Source organism: Leptonychotes weddellii, chromosome 15 (assembly GCF_054177405.1).
Source record: "Leptonychotes weddellii isolate Sample4059 chromosome 15, ASM5417740v2, whole genome shotgun sequence".
Lineage (NCBI taxonomy): Eukaryota > Metazoa > Chordata > Mammalia > Carnivora > Phocidae > Leptonychotes > Leptonychotes weddellii.
The window spans coordinates 29,278,199-29,298,561 of record NC_138383.1 but is presented as its reverse complement, the minus strand read 5'-3'; the positions used below and the strand labels follow the sequence as shown (position 1 = coordinate 29,298,561).

The following is a 20,363-nucleotide window of genomic DNA, read 5'->3' as shown; positions in this document are numbered from 1 at the left end:
GGGCACCTGGGTGGCTCAGTCGTTAAGCGTCTGCCTTCGGCTCAGGTCATGATCCCAGGGTCCTGGGATCGAGCCCCACATCGGGCTCCCCGCTCCGTGGGAAGCCTGCTTCTCCCTCTCCCACTCCCCCTGCTTGTGTTCCCTCTCTCGCTGTGTCTCTCTCTGTCAAATAAATAAATAAAATTTAAAAAAAAAAAAATTTTTTTAAATAGGTAAACTAAAAGTTAAAAGAATTAAAAGGGAATGCCTCTGAGGAGCACATCTAGTATTTGGTGCTCCGATGGCAGCTTTTAATCATTTTAGATCTCAGTTATCTGCTTGACTTCTTAAAACTGTATTAATGTGGGGGTGCCTGGGTGGCTCAGTTGTTAAGTGTCTGCCTTCAGCTCAGGTCATGATCCTAGTGTCCTGGGATCGAGCCCCACATCGGGCTCTCTGCTCAGTGGAAAGCCTGCTTCTCCCTCTCCCACTCCTCCTGCTTGTGTTCCCTCTCTCGCTGTGTCTATGTCAAATAAATAAATAAAATCTTTAAAAAAACAAAAAAAAATTAAAAACTGTATTAATGTATATGCTGAACACTGCTGATTACCAACCTGACATTTATTTCCCCTTCTTCTAATTGCCTACTTCATGTCTCTTCTCCATTTCTTCTCACTAACCAGAAGCCTTATTTTGTTCAGAGTGGCAATGCTCCCATATAAAAAATATTTGTTTCTCTCAGTATAGCCAATGATAGGTCAGCTAAAGTCTCCAGGAAAGAACCTATTTTCTGATACAAGGGTCATCCCTTCTTGCTTTCTCCCTTCCTCTTCCTGCCTGAATTCACTGTGAGTGAAATCCGTAAGGGCAACGCTCACAGAGACCATGTGGATGAAAGCTAAAGGCTAAAGATGACATCACAGAAAACTCCAGGGTACCAGAGTCCTTGATGACATCATTGAACAGACACACCAGTATTGGACTACCTACCTCCAGACTCCTTGCTACCTAGAAAAATCAATTCCTACATAAGCCAAGTAGTTAGGTGTTCTGTCTTTTGCAACTGAATTCATTCCTAACTTGTACAATTTTTTTGTTGACAGTAAAGGTTTATGTTCATTTTCAAAGAGGAAGAAAAAGAGCCTTGATTTGTTCAGGCTTATCTACTCATCCATTCTACTAAAACTAAAAAGAGAAGTTTGAAAAGACTCCAGAGTTACACGCTGAAAACAATGTGTACATAAGACATAAAGGATGGGGGCGCCTGGGTGGCTCAACATCTGCCTTTGGCTCAGGTCATGATCCCAGAGTCCTGGGATCGAACGCCGCAGCAGGCTCCCTGCTCAGCCGGGAGTCTGCTTCTCCCTCTCCTTCTGCCCCTCCCCCCCACACACACACTCATGGCTATCTCAAATAAATAAAATCTTTTTTAAAAAATATGAAAAAGGGGCGCCTGGGTGGCTCAGATGGTTAAGTGTCTGCCTTCGGCTCAGGTCATGATCTCAGGGTCTTGGGATCGAGCCCCACGTCAGGCTCCCTACTCAGCGGGAAGCCTGCTTCTCTCTCTCCCTCTACTCCTCCCTGCTTGTACTTTCTCACTCTCTCTGTCGAATAAATAAATAAAAATAAAATCTTTAAAAAAAAAATACGAAAAGAAAGACATAAAAGACGGCATCTCAACAATGATACAACATAACCAAATGTTTCCTTCATATCCTCACATCTTTCAGGGAAAACTAAAAAATTTCTTTTTCTCTCACATCCCATCTTACGGTTTCATCTTTCTTGAAGCCTCACTAATTTAACCAAGTGCTTAGGACCAAATCTTCTAAGAGATCGTATCTTATATCATATTTAAACCAAAGAGAACTGGGGAGCCTGGGTGGCTCAGCTGGTTGAGCAGCCAACTCTTGATTTCGGCTTGGATCATGATCTCAGGGTCGTGGGACAGAGCCCCGAGTTGGGCTCTGCTTTTGGCAGGGAGTCTGCCTGGGATTCTCTCTCTCCTTCTCCTTCTGCCCCTCCCCCCTTCTCATGCATTCTCTCCCCCCCAAAATAAGTAAATAAAAATCTAAAAATAAATAAATACTGTAGCAATCTAAAGGTTTTAACTACACAGGAAAAGAAGTTATCTTAAAGTCTTCTGTGTCTCTATCTGCAACTACTCTACAAATTAGTGTCATAAATTTGCTTAATTCAAAGTTCAAGAAAATTACACTCTAAAAGTAAACATGTCTTATATAGAAAAACACAAATTTAAATTACTTTAAAGCAAAATTAGAGGTTTGGGAATGAGAAGCGTTAACTCAATCCAAAACACAACTACAGATCACTATCTTTAATAAGTATTAATATTACTTAATTTTAACAGAGTACTGTAGATATATTTGCACTACTATTAAAAATATATACTTCATTGCTTAAGCCTCTGCTTTCACCCCACATTTTTCTATCGCCCCAAATAAAAATTTAGGTCACTAGACATCCAGCCTATTCCCACTTCAAGAAAATTCTTAAAATGCATGAAAGAAAGGGTGAAGTGGTCAAAGAAAACTGAATACTTATAGTACTTTGCTGAACTTAACTTCCTGCATATGTAAGACAGCTTGTTTCAGTCCACATTTTCTGTAAAGCTATAAAAATTAACAAACCTAAAGAAATGCTAAGAGTTTATACGAGATAGCTTACCTTTTATTTATAGGTTTTTCATCTTTTTCATAAGGCTTTACAAACCATTTGCCAATGCGTACAAAGTTCCGGTTCATTAAACACCGTTCCAACAGATTGTGAACTGCTTTAAATAGCAGAGTACGACATTCATAGGAAAGTCCATTCTCCCACACTCCATCTTCCTCTTCTACAAGAGAAATGAAAGAAACAAAAAGTAAAGTAGTGGCACTATATCTACTCAGAGCCAAGTAAAAAGTGTTACGGTTTAAATTCATAAACACTACTACACCTACTACATAAACCCAACTAAACCTCAGAATATTGAGCTACCACCACTTCAATATATCTAAACATTAAAGTATCAGGTTTCAAAGTTACTCCATAAGGAGTAAAATGCGCAAGTGTCATGTATTCCATTAAAGTACCTGAAAATTATTTTCCCACTGCATAAAAAGTCAATGATATATTGCAAACATACTGATTTGGTTTCTGTATCAATGCAAAGAACATTTGTATAAGCTGGGAAACATTAAAGACACGCTATACCTAAGATGCCAATTTCTAAGCTGGCTCACTTGTTACTTTGTCCTAATTCCTCCAGTCATTCAGCCTGCCAAAAAAAACTAGCCAGTTAATAATTAACTCAAAAAGTTATGTCCATCAGCATTCTAATCCATGACTCAACTATAAAAATAAGTGATGAATAAAAAGGAAGTTTTTGGCACAGAGCCTAACAAGCGATGCATTATGCCACCTTCAATCTCATTTCAACCAAATGATTCCCATTACTCTTCAATATAGGATCCTCTGCTTGAGGAAGAAATTTTAAAATATAAAGACTTAAATTTTTTTAAAAAGATTTTATTTATTTATTTGACAGAGAGAGAGTGAGAGAGCACAAGCAGGTGGAGAAGCAGAGGGAAAGGGAAAAGCAGGCTCCCCGCTGAGCAGGGAGCCCAACACGGGGCTCTATCCCAGGACCCCGGGATCATGACCTGAGTGGAAGGCAGACCTGGGAAGCCACCCAGGTGCCCCAGAAGTTCAATTTAAAATTTAAGTCTTTAGGGGTGTCTGGGTGGCTCAGTCGGTTAAGCATCTGCCTTCCGCTCAGGTCATGATCCCGGGGTCCTGGGATGGAGTCCAGCACTGGGCTCCCTGCTCAGTGGAAAGTCGGCTTCTCCCTCTGTCCCTCCCCCTACTCGTATTCTCTCTCTCTCTCAAATCAATAAATAAAATCTTAAAAAAATAAATAGAACTTCTAATACAAAGTTATAACTACCCTAACTATACGGCCTCAATTTTGCCAGCCCATCTATTAACCACTTTAAGTTAACTTACCAAAAAAATGTTAACATAGTTATTTCTAGATAAGTCTAGAAGTAGTTCAAAAAAGTTTATTCTCTATCCATTTCATATCTTTAACAAAGCATCCAATGAATTCTGCTACAAATGATACTTAGGCTTTTAACTTATTATTTCAAATATAATTTAGTATCATTCCATAGCCTGTATACTTTTTATAACATTTTATAAATATGGGTCATCTTTCAATATAAGTAAAAAATAAATGATAAAACCTTAATTCAACACTAAAAATGTCTACACTATACCCATAGAATAATAATAAACTATGATGCTTTTGAATAAAAGCAGAAGCATGTATTAAGATTATATTCATAATCTACACAACAAATGGACAGACTAAACATTAACTAAAAAGCATAATGACAGTGGACTTTAACTGCACTAGAAATTTGTGGCACTACAAAGGTTAATGTTGATTTTATGTTGTTCTTTGAAGTGTTTCCTAAATTAGTCAAGTCTTTCAAGTCAGCTAATTATTTTTCCAAAAAGGCAGGCTTTAAAAAAAAGAAAATGATGTAAGCTTTAAAAAAATGACAGTACTTGAGAGTTGGAATAATTTTAAATCATTAATATTAAGCATTAATTTTAAAAGGAAAGAGGTTTTACATTCTATTATATTGTAGACCACCTTATATATGTCTATATAAGCCAAAACTTCACAAGTTTCACTTTATTAAAACAGTAGTCTAGGAGAAAAGGGAAATGGCACACAGTGACTTCACTTCCATTATTTAAGGGTCTAGATCACAAGTACATTCGTGAGTTGCTGAGAGAAAAAAAATAAATCTTAATCAATCTGCTTTCAGCTTAATCATAGTCATTTCAAAATTAGTCACATTAAGAGTTTTACCTCAAATTGTGATCTATGATTACTAAAAATATGCATGTTTTTAATTTCCAGTTATGCTGGAATATCTCCCAGTTCTTCACTTCTTTGTAATCTATTTAGTATACTTTATTTTTATTTCCTTCTCAAAAATCCTTACCTTCTGAGAAGCCCAATGGTTGTAACATTTGTCCTATACGTTTACCAAAATCTTTTTAACTAGTTTTAAGTTTTAAAGCCACAAGATCCAAGACATAGAGTTGTTACATTACATATCAAAGTTGCTCAGTCTCTATAAACTTTAATTATCAGAAAATTATTCACTTAAAACTTGAGAATGAATTTGTCTTCTTCCCACAAAGAGTAAATAAAAAAGTCTTTGGAATAGTAAAAGCCTGTAATACAATAATTTGCATACATTTTTTACATAAAATTCTGAAGATTTTTATTTTAAAAATCTATCTCAGTTAAACCTGAAGTTAAATGATTTAAGAATACTAAATATAGTTTAAAAATTTCATCAGTACTAATTTTCAAGCATTTCTCCCTCATTGCTCTAAAGTTTATCTAGGGAAACTCTAGTTCTAGGGAACTTAATGCTTTTATCTAGAGAAATTTAGGTGAACTTAATCCTCATTTTACATTATATCCTCAAACGCCCACAATTTTCATCAACACTAAATGGGAGTTATGCATAAAACAAAGAAGAAAGGACACCTGTAAGGATTTTCTAAGCCAACAAATATCAAGTATATCTTCACCTATATAGCAAGCAACTATTATACTAAAGCAACAATTTCATTTTTCACTGCTGAGGAAATAAGTCCTAATAACACTCAATGAAAAGCCTGAAGATTTGCTGCTGTTGTTTTTGGTGTGTGTGGGGGCAGGGGGGGGTCACCTAGAAATAAGAGTCTACTCAGCCAATCTTCTAATAGCCTGTTATAATAACCATAGCAAAAGTACTTCTCTACATGTGTATTCAGATATGAAAAGTGAAATGGTACAACCAACCCACCCAAGATAGTGATATGTACCTCTTACACTAATTAAAACCAGTCCCTGAATCTCAACACCAGTATCATAATAGAGAAGGGAGGTAGAAGGGAACATATAGCAAATCTTTACCTAGCTCTTTTGATTTTAATCAACCACAGCCTAATGGAAAGTCTGCTTAATGCATTTAAATAAATGTTTTTCTCCTCTTGTATCTGTATCCCCAGAGAAAATAGGTTCAAATTTTGTTTATAGTAATTTTCCATTAGAACTTTTTTTTTTTTTTAAGATTTTATTTATTTATTTGACAGAGAGAGACACAGCGAGAGAGGGAACACAAGCAGGGACAGAGGGAGAGGGAGAAGCAGGCCTCCCACTGAGCAGGGAGCCTGATGTGGGGCTCGATCCCAGGACCCTGGGATCATGACCCGAGCTGAAGGCAGGCGCTTAATGACTGACCCAGGCGCCCCTCCATTAGAACTCTTAGCATTAGAACTCTTCATCATTACCTGAAAAATTTTTACAAAATATTTGAAAACAATGCAAAAGTTCAAATGCTAAATTTGATTACCATAAAATATTTTCCTGAGGATACAGATTATAGTGATGACAAACTATGTGATAGGTCATCAAAACAATACTGTCACTATAGGGGAAAAAAAATGAAAAAGCTGACACACCTAGTACTCGTATTCAACATTTTTCTCAAAACTGACATCTTTAAATATCTCCACAGTAATAAACCAGTAAAAATGGACTCTTTTCCTAAATAATTCTGCCAAGCTTTTAAAACACAACATATATTAATGAATAATGAATGGGTCAAAAATGATAGAAAATGAGAAATGTTTAAATGTCTAATTCAGTGTTTGTCTTAAATAATTGCCCATTCATAGCCATTCATTCAACAAATATTACTCAGAGCCTTAGGCTGGCAGCATCACTGATCTATGGCAAAACCTGAAAAACTCTGGTTTAAAAATCCGCTGAATATATGTTGATGATTATCTTTGATTTGAAGATTTAAAAGATGTTCTTGCTCAAAATGGGCAGTACACAGAAGAAATATGACAAATAAAAGTGTTCCTAGAAGACCAGTCAATACAAAAAGTTCGTCACAAGTAAACTATGGAACAGAAGATAGAAATGAATTAACTCGCTTCATGCACACAATTTTTTTTTATTTGGCTGACACTAGATTCCTATACTTGGCTGCTATTTATCTGTTTGTCAATCCTGTTAAAGCTGCCACTTAAGGTTAAATTCCACTATAATATCCTTCAATAAAAGAATCTAAAATTAAATTCTAAGAGCAACCAATGGCCCATTTAGTTTGACAGTATTATGATGAAATTCTGGTATAATGAAAGTATTTGGACAAGTTGCTAAAATCCCATATATACACCACAGGAGCCAGAAAAAATAACAAATATTTTTAGCCCTGAGTCTGTTTTTTTAGTCTCAAGGTATCAGTTTTCTCAGTCTCATCACAGTCTAGCTTGCTATGATTTTTTTTTTTTTAAAGATGCAACCTCAGGAGAGGGAGTTTTTATTTTTATTTTTGTTTTAAGGGAAAGACTAAAAGCCAATAATGACAGCAATAAAATTCCAAAAAGGTTAAAGCACAAAAGAAAAATACCCAGAAAACTCTTCTCCCATCAAGGACACACTAATGGTAATAAAACAATCCTGGCTTTGATGCAAACTAATAGTACACTTAAAAGAACCAGTCCTACCTATTATATAGAGACTTGTGAGCAGAGGAATTAAGTTAAAATTTTCCCAGAACCGATTTTACACCTCTATCATACAACCACTAAATGAGGTCTGCTACAAATTTTAAGTTAAAAAAAATACATATAAATAAATAAAATTTAAAAAGCTGTAATCAGAGAAAAGTTTTGTTCCCTAATCCTTCTTCTATCAAACCATATTAATTCAACTCTCCATTCTCTCAGAGGAAGCAGACCAAAAAGTTAAAAAAAAAAAAAAAGTTAGTTTTTGACTTTGGGATTCAAGGGATATTTCGAACAAATCTCTTCCTGGAATGTTAAAGTTAGGCAATACTAGTTAGCAAAAATTCTAACCCAAAAATCATTAGGTCTTTGCAAATCACTAAACAGTACTGACTACTACTGCTACAAAACAAGTACTGAGGGTTTAAAGTGTGTATCAAATTAGATTTGTTTTGCTATAACAGATTTTTACCAATTAGCAATAACATAAGTTTACATTCTGTTTCTACACCTTGAAAAGAAAATGACCTAAACACATGCTACATGATATTCAGACAGGCAAAATTTAAAATGCACTATAGAATCTGATCAGATTCTTCAGAACGATCAAGATCATCAAAACAAGGCAAGTCTTAGAAAATATCACAATCTGGAACAGCCTAAGGAGACATGACAACTAAATGTAGTATCCTGGATGAGAACATAGGATAGAAAAAGAACTCTGGGTAAAAATAAAGGAAATCCAAATAAAGTACAGGCTTTAGTTAATACCAGCATATCAATATTGGTTCATTAGTTGTGAAAAATGTACACAATATATGATATTAACAATAAAAGAAGCTGGGTGAGGGTTATACAGGAACTCACTATACGATCTTTGCAAATTCTATGTAAATCTAAAACTATTTTAAAATTAAAAGTTTATTTTTTAAAATACACTATGGATGACACGAAAGAAATAAGGGGGTTGAGCAAAGGCAATTCTGTACTTTTATCACTAGATATTTCAGTTAATAAGAAAAACAATTCTAATCTTTTCAAAGTAGAATGCCTTCCCTCTTTCGCTCATCAAGAAGGGAAATAAAACCATAATCACAAACATTTCAGTAACAAGATGAGGTAGGTGCTGAACCAAACAGAAGGGCACTGCCTGTGCCTGCAAAAAGCAAGCTCATACTAAATTAACCAGCTTTTTAGTTACCACCTGGGTCCTTCCGGTTCCCTTTTCCTCAGTGCTACACCTCCACTTGGAACTCAGGATTGCCTCCTGCAGCTGATGCCACCCCTACTGTCCAGCTGCTCTCTTCTCAGGGGAGCTTAAAAGAAGGGAATAGAGTGCCACAGATGGGAAGAAATGAAAAAGGGGTTAGCTAGAGAGACAGAGGCAGACTAATTATCCCAAAAGGGAGGCAGACGGTGTCCCTGGAGCAAAGAAAGGGCGAGACAAATATACTCCATCTGAAAAGACCTTATTATTCTTTAAGATATGTCTGATTTAAGTAACAACATTCTAAAGTAAATGACAAGTTGGGGGGAAAAAAAGGTAAAACATTACATAAATACCACTGACTACACATATTGTTTAAAACAGTACAGAAGAGGCTTTGGAATGGTAATTACGATTATACATACTACTCCTAATATATTTTGCTTTGCTATTTCAATTGCTTTCACTCTGATAAATGTTTTAAAGTTAATTATCATTCAATGGCATTCAGCAAAATCTAACAATAATTAAAACCTAATCTTCCAAAATTATATTCATTCACATTCAAGATCAATATTTTAAACTACAGGTATTACCATTTTTTTAAAATTATGCAAAAAAGCAAAGTTAAACTACAGAAGCTATTTATTAAACTGTAGCCCAGTTTTAGGAGAAAACATATTTAACTCATAACATGAATCTAGAGGGAAAAATCCACATAGTGTTTTAATATACATCAAAACAGCTCACATTTAATTTTAATAGACTTTCAAAATACTAGTCTTATGATGGTAAAACTAAATACTACACATCTGTTAAAATTATCTTTGATTCTACAAAATGTATTACACGAAATCTGGAAGAAAAGTGGTCTGTTCAAACGCTCTGCCAACTTTATTAATACTGAAATCCCCAAGTCAGCATTATAGTTTATCAACTAGTTTATATAGTTTATAGTTTATCAATAACATTAAAACAGTCTCCAAACATTTTAGTTAAGGTGGTCTTTATGACCACTTAAAAGAATAAAATAACTCCAGCATACCAAAGTGAATGGAAGAAAAAAGCCAGCAAGCTTAATAAAGAAATTTCATATCCTGACATATATATATATATCATATACTTGTACATACACATACATATGTAAACACATCACTTTACACATTTAGAACTACAATGCATACTCAGAACTAAGAACTAATATCCCCAGCAGGGATCTTATTAGAAAAGCTAGCAAAGCTAGAAAGCATTTATCATAAAAGAATTGTAATCACTCTCAAAGATTAGCAGTGAAGGGTTTGTTCATTAGAAGGTAAAAGGAACTATCAAAACAAATGTAACACATACATTCCTACAGAAACATTAGTCTTACTAAGAGCTTGTTTAAGACGGTCACCTGGATTACATTACATCCAAAAATAAAATAGGTCTTACAGGTCAAATGGACAGTAATAGAAACTTCAGAGTATTCAATTTCAAATAAGAATGCTTTTTTAAGTTATCAAAAAATCCTTAATTTACCTGTCAAGAATCATTACCAAACATCTTGCTGAAGTCGTTGGTACCTTGCAGCAAATAACTAATCATTTACATTCCTATCACCAAAGATTCAGTTAACATTGACTCTTAAGAGTCTAAAGGAAACACAAGCTTCAGTGACTACATGAAGAGCTACAGTTTCTCTTTCTAAAGTAACATTTGGTCATAAAAGTCAAGAAATTAAGATAGAAGTAGTCTTATTGATAGGTTCATAATAAAATTATTTTTGTGTAACTTTTCAGAGTATGATTCCATGTCCTATAAAAGCTAAACAAGTTGGGAGCGCCTGGGTGGCTCAGTCGTTAAACGTCTGCCTTCGGCTCGGGTCATGATCCCAGGGTCTTGGGATCAGCCCCGCGTCGGGGCTCCCTGCTCAGCGGGAAGCCTGCTTCTCCCTCTCCCACTCCCCCTGCTTGTGTTCCCTCTCTCGCTGTGTGTCTCTCTCTCTCTGTCAAATGAATAAATAAAATCTTTAAAAAAAAAAAAAAAAAGCTAAACAAGTTGGCACTAGTCTCATTTTAGTGAGTGTTTGAAGGAACAGTATCTAAAACAAAAGAATCACTCTCCAAGAATAACAAAATTAACATATGCTTTCATATGTTAATGTAACGACAATTAAAAACAAAATAAATATATGCCTTGGAAAAAAACACATGAGAAAGTTACAGTATTTCTAGATACTCCTACAACTGTCTGCATAATCATAGGGAAGAGAGCAGTGGCAGAATGGACTCAAATGGTGAATTACATGTGCCTGCAAATTACTTTGTTAGCAACTTTATGCTCCCCCATTTCATTTTTCTTAGGTAACAGGCCTTCCCTGTGCCCTGTCTGCATGAAATTCACAAGGAACCTGGCTGGTGAAAGAACAGTTACTTAAGGCTAAAACCTGACATAATATGGATAATTTAAGTAAAATAAAATAACCACAGTGAAATATAACAGTAAGCTCAATTTTTATCTGGCTTCACACTTAATAGTGTTTCACACACACAAAAAAATCTTAATTTGTAATATAAATGATTTTTAGAAAAAGTATACAATGTTGCTATATATCATTAGTTAGAAATAAGTTGCTTTCACCTGACAAGTCATGGTGAATAAGGTCAGCAAAATTGGGGTCTTCACCCCACCAAAATATCCACAATTCTCTTCTTCCAGGTCTTTGATCTCGCCGCCAAACACCAAGTACATCTGCCTTAAGGCAGCGACTAAAACTGCTCAAAATGGGGTCTTCCTCTGTCACCGGAAACAGAATAGGGGCAGAAGTTGGGCCTTGCCATACATATCTTTTCCATTTAATTCCCGTCAAGTCAGCCTAAAGAAAAGAAAGCATGATTATTACTGCATATTCATTCAAAGTCAATAGTAACTCTTTTTTTTAATTAAAGATTTTATTTATTTATTTGACAGAGAGAGAGACAGCGAGATAGGGAACACAAGCGGGGGAGTGGGAGAAGCAGGCTTCCCATGGAGCAAGGATGCAGGGCTCCATCCTACGACCCTGGGATCATGACCTGAGCCAAAGGCAGACGCCTCAAGACTGAGCCACCCAGGCACCCCAATAGTACTCTCTCTTAAAGCCCCTTATTTCACTGAGACATTACAATTTTTCAATATATATTAAGATGTTAAAGCAGATTGACCAAAAAAATGATTCTTTGATCATTCAACCAAAAATTTAAGGAAAGGAACAAAAACAGCTAAAATATTAACACTGACATGTCACTGAATAGCAATAAATGTGTCCCAAAGAAATGTAAAAGAAACTTAACAATGTTAAATATAAACATGTACTTTAATACTGCACACGTAGTTTTGTTCCAACTGGACACGTTTACTCCCTGGTGTCACACTTGTAACAGAAAATTAATTTTTAAAGACTCATCATTTCATGTTTATAGAAGTGATGGCTCTAATGAAATGTGAACTATACTGAAAAAATTGTTAGTTCTTCACATATCCCTTTTAGGAAAAGTGAAATAGGTGCTCACAAAGAACTGTCAGATTTGTACTAGTCTATTTTCAAAGAACCTGATCCTAAAAGTACCAAAAATAGAGTCAGAGAAGACAGAAATATAAAACCTGCTGTTATGTTTTACTGCATCTGAAGAGATGCTGATTAATGGACACTGTACAAGAAAACATTCTACAAGAGAGAAGGGCATTAAAAATCCCAATTTGGCACAGTGAAAGAAATTTAACAGAGGGAATTCAGTAATTCTTTAACTTAAGAGGTGCAAAGCATAAGGTGCCAAAAATGAAACTGCTGATACATGACTGGCAGTTTACACTTGCCAACTAGTTGTGCTCCGCCCACTCAGTTCACTTACCTATCACATACTCTCTTAATATTTCTCCTAGCACACAAAAAATAAAGTCACCGAAACTTTACATCATGGATGAAGCTAAGCTACTGTCCAATTGAGGACTAAATATTTGCAACAGTTGGTAGTTTTCAAAGTCTTAACTGTGGATGTTCCCAAAACTGGGCCAACCTATACAATTGTCATTCCTGCATCCAGCTTCCCTAGACTTTTCAATAAAACGAGGAGCAGCCTGCCCAAGCATTCTAAAAATGCAAGGAAAACAAATACGAAAAAAAAAAAAATTAGTGCAAAACCATAGAACCTCCTCCATTAGTCCGTTTCACTCTCACACAAACATGTTCTAATAAAAGCAAGATGGCTAGAAACTGTCAAAATGGCAAACTGTTTTCAAAGTTTAAAGAGAAAACATATGAAATGGTATCTACTGGTTTTTACAGAGAGATCTGAACTTATCGAAGGGAGAAACTAATCTTCTGTTAGCTTGACTCATTAGAAAATGTAAAAGGAAGAGAGATTTTTAGTACCTCAGTTCCGGTGTCCTGTTTATTGGGGGAAACCAAATTAACAGTGAGGAATAAAGACACTGGGAGAATGGCAATAATGGAAAGTGTTACGAAGGGATACAGGGCCAATAAGGAGAAAAGCAATAGTTAAGCAAGAAACACAGAGGGAAATGTGAGCGTCCTGCCAGATAAGGAGCAGAAGTTGAAGACAAGACTACGGTGAGCAAGAGTCGGAAACAAGAAAAAAAAAAAGCCAGCACTCCTAAACCAGAGCCTAGGATGGTGGGTGAGCGAACGTGTTTCCCGGGGTTGGTGCGGAGCTCCGCCGCCGCGTCGGCTCCGGCTGGGCCTAGCCTGGGGACTCGGGCATCTGGATCAGACCCGGACCCCCTCCCCCACGGCCCAAGGGCGCACCTCGCCGCCCCCTCCCCCACCGCCCCGCTCGCCGCGGCCCCCGCCCGCGGCCCCTGCACTCACCAGGCAGAAGAGGTTACAGTGACAATCTTCCAGGCTGGCCCCGTTCGGCACGAAGGAGGAACTCATCGTCCCTCACAGCAGCCGCCGCCGGCGCCACAACCCACCATCCGCCATTACCGCCGCCTCCGACCAGAGAGAGAAACACAGACACCGGGGAGGACGGGGGGGTGGTGGTTGGGGGAGCGGTGGAAAAGGAGGCCGCCGGGCCGCCCGCCCTCCCCACCCACCCCCCCCGCCGCCGCGAGCAGCCCCCGCCGCCCGGCCGGCACCTAGCCGCCCGGGGCCCAGGGCCGGCGGGAGGGCCGCGCCGCGCTTGCCCCGCGGGCCGGACTGCGGCCGCCGCGGAGCCCGCGGACGCTCGTCCCTCTCTGGGGGACAGAGGAGATATGTGCCCCTTCCACAAGAAAAAATAATAAATTAACACAATAAATAATTAAAATGGAGTCCGAAAAGGCAGAGCCCAAGCCCTGGAGGGTTCTCCCGGGCGGGGAGGCGCCCGTAGAGGGGCAGGAAGGGCAAGAACCGGGAGGGAAGCCCAGGCCCCCGGCCCGGCAGCGGCGATGTCCTTAAGCCCAGAATCTCCTCAGTGGCGGAGGTGGTGGCGGCGTCTGCGGGCTCAGACCATTCTCTGGCTGTGTCTTCGTGTCGTCCCTGGGCCAAGCCGGCCTAACGTCTGCTCTACTGCGGCCTCACCGCCCGGACGCCGTAGTCACCCCCATTTTGTGGGCCCAGCGGGCGGTGTTTTTCCCCTTTTAATCCGAATTCACGGGTTTTCCCTTCGCTTTAATGGCGGCCACAGGGACCAGCTCGCCCTCTCTGCTCGCCCATTGGCCGCCTTGGGGTCACGTGGGCCCGGGCTCCGTGGGGAGGAGGAGAGAGAAGGGAGTGAGAGAGGGCCGGGAAGCTTTCGGCGGAGGCGGTGAGCCCTGGGGACCGGACAGCCAGCTGGCGGCTACTAAGATAGCGCCATCTGCTGGGTACCCCAGCCAGTGTAAGATGACCCCGGCTGAGGCCCTATCTTTCTCCTTGCCGGGGAATTTACGGTGCAGGAGGGTTCACATCACAAATCTGAAAATTAAGTGGAAATTAGTTTGATTTCGTCGGAAGAGAAAGTGTTGCAAAAATTCCCAGGCATTCTCACTCGCAAACCCCTGAGCTTGGGAGTCAGACGATCTGAGATAGAACTTGAACACTTAAAAGTTGTGAGATTAAGAAAGAAATGCATGAGAAACAATATAGCCTTATGGTTAATATCCTAGGAGTTAGAGCCACACTTGCTTGAGTTCAAACCTTGAGTCAGTCAGTTGTGTCTCAGTTTTCCTCATTTGTAAAATGGGGAAAACATACATACGGGTGTTGTGATACCTGAGTTAATGCAAATAAAACACATAGCCCAGTGCCTGGCACAGATATGCATTGCTAAGAGTTATCTATTATTGTTGTCATCGTTACCTCATAAGATTATTGTGAGGAATTGAACCAGTCAGTGTATGTAAAGTGCCACTAGTGTAATCTCCGTGAGAACCAGAACTTTGTTTTGCTTACCACTTAGTGCTTAAAAAAAGGTTCCTAGCACACAGTAGGTGCTTGGTATTTGTAAATTTGCAAATGAATGGTAAGAAGTGGGAACCAAGTAAAATGTTACTTCCCTTTCCTATAAAACACTCCGTTCTTTACTAGGTTACACTTCAGTATATGAGTTCAAACATTTTCCCTGAGAGTTTTGGAGAGAGAGACCATGGGAAAGGAAGGAAGAAGGAAGGAAGGGAGGGAGGGAGAAGTAAAGGTGATTTAAAAGTTAGAAACATTAGTGAGTTAGGATTTACCATAATTTGACATCATAGTTGCCTTTGTAATATAAATGATGGACTGTTCCACATCACTTCTTTTTAAAGATTTTATTTATTTTATTATTTTTGGGTTTTTTTTCTTAGATTTTATTTATTAATTTGACAGAGAGAGAAAGCACGAGCAGGGGGAGCAGGGGGAGCAGGAGAGGGAGAAGCAGGTTCCCTGCTGAGGAGGGAGCCCAATGCGGGACTCGATTCCAGGACCCTGGGATCATGACCTGAGCTAAAGGCAGACGCTTAACCATCTGAGCCACCCAGGCGCCCCCAGGTCACTTCTTCAGCCATGGAATGAAAAGCATTCCTCATCCACCCGTTCGTTCATCTATGATGATTAAGAGCCCAAATCTTGAAGCCAAAGCCTGTAGAAAAAGTTCTGCCATTCGTTTCAAAGTAAAATTTAGTCCAAAATGAAATTAATTTCTCTTACTTTCAGTTTTCTTATTGTAAAATGAGGATAATAAAAGTACTTTTCTCCGGGCGCCTGGGTGGCTCAGATGGTTAAGCGTCTGCCTTCGGCTCAGGTCATGATCTCAGGGTCCTGGGATCGAGTCCCGCATCGGGCTCCCTGCTCCTTGGGAGCCTGCTTCTCGCTCTGCTTCTCTCTCTCTCATGAATAAATAAATAAAATCTTTAAAAAAAAAAAAAAGTACTTTTCTCCTAAAGTGTCTGGTGAATGAAACAGTGTAGGTATAGGGCTTGCCACAGTGCTTACTAAATGTTAGCTATTAAAATACTTTTAAAGGGGCGCCTGGGTGGCTCAGTCGTTAAGCGTCTGCCTTCCGCTCAGGTCATGATCCCAGGGTCCTGGGATAGAGCCCCGCATCCGGCTCCCTGCTCTGCGGGAAGCCTGCTTCTCCCTCTCCCACTCCCTCTGCTTGTGTTCCCTCTCTCGCTGTGTCTCTCTCTGCCAAATAAATAAATAAAATCTTTTTTTAAAAAAAATAACTAAAATAAAATAAAATACTTTTAGAAATCATTATTGAGCACTTTCGTGCTCAACTGAGTGTTTTCCTGGTCTTTGCTAGGCCTGGGATACAAATATGAATAAGATACCTGTCTGTCCCTCAGGATTCCTGAAGAGAGGCAATAAAGGAAACATTTCCCACAGAATAAGATAAAATACAAAGGAGGTAATTGCTTGAATAAGGTATGTATCAACTATGGCACAATAGGAGCTCTGGAGGAGGAGCACCAAAGTCAGAGAAGGCTTTTTAAAGTAGGTAGCATTTGAAATCAGATTTGAAGTATAAAATGAATTCTTATAAAGCCCTTTGAAGCAGTTAAATCTTATTAAGCCCAATTCAGATCCAAAGGCCACATATCAAAGTCAATTATACAACCAAGACTAATTTAATCCAGGAGCTAAAATCAGTTGAAGTCCATATCCTTTCTAACTGAGTGCCAGCACCAGGAGACAACAATTCCTAGACCCCATAAGGTAAGAACCCCCTCTCATCTCTCTTTCCCTGGTAGAATCCTCAGACCTTTGTCTCCACTGCTTCTGTCACTCTGAAATGTTCTCCCCCACCTTTTATTTTATCTAAATCATAGCCGTCCTCTTTAGAAGTCTTGCCCTCCATTGCTCAGTCCCCAACTTGAGCACCTTCCTCACAACTCCAGAGGCAGGTATAATCTCCCAGAAACCTACCAGGTGCAAAGTAACATTTAATTGACCCTTCATTTGAATATCAGTCTTCTCGAAAAGAAGAGAGAGAGAGGAGATAAGGGAAGAAAACCCAGGGGAAAATATCTCAAGAGAGGATCCTGAAAGAAGCAAGACAGAGAGAGAGGGGTGAAAAAGCAGAAGAGAGAAATTGAGAGAGAGAGAGAGAGAGAATGGAGAAGCAAGTGGAGGAAAAGGACACCAAATGTGGGAGGAATGGAGACATCATGGGAAGAAGAGAAAAGATCAATATCAGCACTCAGAGAACATGTCAGTAACCACCTACCTTCTCTTAAAATACTATTTTGTGCAATTTTAAAAGTAACGGAAATAAATTAAAACAGTATACACACATCATCAAAAAAGATACAGAAAAGTATCTTGTTTGGAAGATGCAGTAAAGTAAAAAGATGAAAAACATGTAAATGTACATTATTTTAAAAATGTAAAAAATGTCCATAATGTCACCATTCATAATCAACCATCTTTTAACATTCTGATGTTTTTCTTTCCAGACTTTTCCATTTATATATACATATATATATATCCTACATGGTTGAAGTTATACATTTTACTACACATACTCACTATCTAGTGTGTCAGGTCATATATAGACAAGGCATAGGATATACAAGGAGCACATAATCTTGCTACATATTTCAATTGGATAGTTGGACCAACTGGGATCAAAACTCCACACCACTGCCTGCTAACTCCCTAACTTCCAATTACTCATTAGTAAAATATGTATGCAACAATAGCACCTAAATGTTAGCGTTGTTGTGGCAATTAAAAGAAATAATCTAAGTAAAATAGGAGAGCCAATCAGGAACGTTAAGGTGAATGTTAGACGTTGCCTTGGATAATCACCTATTGTCTTTGACTCTCTGAAACATGCATTTGCTCAGTGATCTACATTTAAAATTGTTCTTTAACTCCTCCACCCTTTTAAGGACTCCATTCTGAATGGGACAGTGGATGTACCTGGCCTCCAGGAAGGGTGACAGTTACATCGTCTAAGCAGAGAAAGTCCAGGAAAGAGCAATGTCTGACCTTAGGACTAATGTTCCCCACCTGTTCTGAAAAATCCCAGGGTCTAGAGCAGAGGTATCCAGTGGAAATATAATGTTAGCTAAAGAAGTAATTAAAGGGGCTCCTGAGTGGCTCAGTTGGTTAAGCATCTGCCTTTGGCTCGGGTCATGATCCTGGGGTCGGGCTCCCTGCTCAGCATAGAGCCTGCTTCTCTTTCCCTCTGCTGCTCCCCCTGCTTGTGCTCTCTCACTCTCTCTCTGTCAAATAAATAAAATCTTAAAAAAATAAATGAATTCTTTGACAGTTAAAGAAAAGTAATTAAAAATCTTTGGTAGCTACATTAAAAAAGATAAATAGGTGAAATTAATTTTAATTATATATTTATCCCAATATAACAAAAATATTATGATTTCACATGTAATCAATATAAAAAATTATTGAGATAGGGATGCCTGAGTGGCTCAGTCAGCTAAGCATCCGACTCTTGGTTTTGGCTCAGGTCATAATCTCGGGGCCTGGGATCAAGCCCCTCATCGTCGGGCTCCATGCTCAGCACAGGGTCTCCTTGGGATTCTCTCTCTCCCTCTCCCTGTGGCCCCCCCCCCACTCACACACACTTGCTCTCTCATTCTCTCTCTCTCAAATAAATAAATCTTTTAAAAAAATTATTGAGATACTTTGCCTTTTTTTTAACCAAACCTTTCAAAATCCGTGTGTGTATTTTCACTTACAGAACATTTCATTTCAGACAAGCCATATTTCAAGTGCCCAACAGCAACACGTGGTCAGTGGCTACTGTGTTGGATAATACACGTCTACAAGAGCTGCAAGTTAAGGACCAATTAAGCTGTGGAGTGAGTGGTCTTGAGCCTGGGGACAATATTGATTTTCTTAAGGTCATGTTAATGGTTTAATGTTGTACTTAATTCAATTTTTTTAAAAAGGCTGAGTGAATGCACAGACACTACTTTGTTGAATATAGAAATAAACAAAGTAAATTAGCAAGTTGAGCCAATTAAGAAAACATTTCAGTTCTAAGTGTCAAATATCCTAAACTATCTTAAAAGTTGGCCTGACTAGCCATTTTTCTTAGTGGTGTAACATTTACTCTCAAACTCAAGTTTCTCAATAAATATTTTATTCTAATATTAAATTTGAAATCAATTCCCCCTAATTTCCTCGCTTTGAAATTTGGTTTGTAAACCCTCATAAGCAAATCAGATATCCCCTTCATCCTATCTTTGTTCTACTTGAGCTGGTCATTTGACTGCTCTGGATCTCAGTTTTCTCAATTATGAAGAGATTGGATTAGATAATTGTTATGATTTAACACCTAATATGTAACACTTCATATATGTCAAGCACTGTGCTAAGTATTTTGCATAAATTATCTATTATTCTTTCCACAAGCTTCTGAGGTAAGTACTGTATTATCCCACTTTCCTAGATTGGGATACTGAGGTTTAGAGAACAGCTTGCCCAAGGTCTATAAAAGTATGCTAACAGAGCTTAATCCATAGTGAGGGGCTCAAGAGAAAATTCCTGCAGGGATAGTTGAAACTAAATCTTGAAGGATGAGTTGAGTTGAGCTTGGAAAAGATTTGGGTGAAAGGGGAAGGAGAGGGACAGAAGGAAGGGTTGGGGAGGCAGTTGGGGGTGGATAATAACTGGAAAGCTTGGTGTTGGTAAGAAAAGATATTTGGCTGAAGAAGTAACCCCAAGGCCAAATTATGAAGAGTTTGGATTTCATCCAAAAGAGAAGGAGTAACCATTGAAGAACTTTCAACATGAGAGTACCGAGCTAAGATTTGTTTTTAGAAGCAAGGTGCCAGGAGACTTGTTGGGGGCATTATGGAAATCCAGGCAGGAAGTGAGGAGGCCTGAGCTAATTAGGAGGGGCTTATCTAAAGTGGATTGAGGGGCACCTGGGTGGCTCAGTCGGTTTAGCGTCTGCCTTCGGCTCAGGTCATGATCCCAGGGTCCTGGGATTGAGCCCCGCATCAGGCTCCCTGCTGGGCGAGAAGCCTGCTTCTCCCTCTTCCCCTGCTCATGCTCTCTCTCTCTCTCTCTCCCTCTTTCAAATAAATAAATAAAATCTTTAAAAAAAGAAGTGAGATTGAGCCCCACGAGATCGAGCCCCATATCAGGCTCCAGGGTGGGTATGAGCCTGCTTAAGATTCTCTCCCTCTC

The 20,363-nt window shown here is 38.8% G+C and overlaps 1 protein-coding gene across 2 annotated transcripts in view; it reads right to left on the bottom strand.

Annotated features, from left to right (window-relative positions):
* Positions 1-14,479, bottom strand: part of MED13 (mediator complex subunit 13) — a 103,623-nt gene extending 89,144 nt beyond the window's left edge. The window contains exons 1-3 of one of the 2 annotated variants that reach the window (XM_081806020.1): positions 13,629-14,479; positions 11,402-11,636; positions 2,668-2,836 (exon numbers count right to left, since the gene is read on the bottom strand). In XM_081806020.1, the coding sequence (XP_081662146.1) occupies positions 2,668-2,836; positions 11,402-11,636; positions 13,629-13,694 (470 nt within the window). In that variant the 5' untranslated portion in view covers positions 13,695-14,479. The remainder of the gene's footprint in view (positions 1-2,667; positions 2,837-11,401; positions 11,637-13,628) is intronic. The other variant, XM_081806019.1, reaches the window with a different exon arrangement.
* Between the last annotated feature and the right edge of the window lie 5,884 nt (positions 14,480-20,363).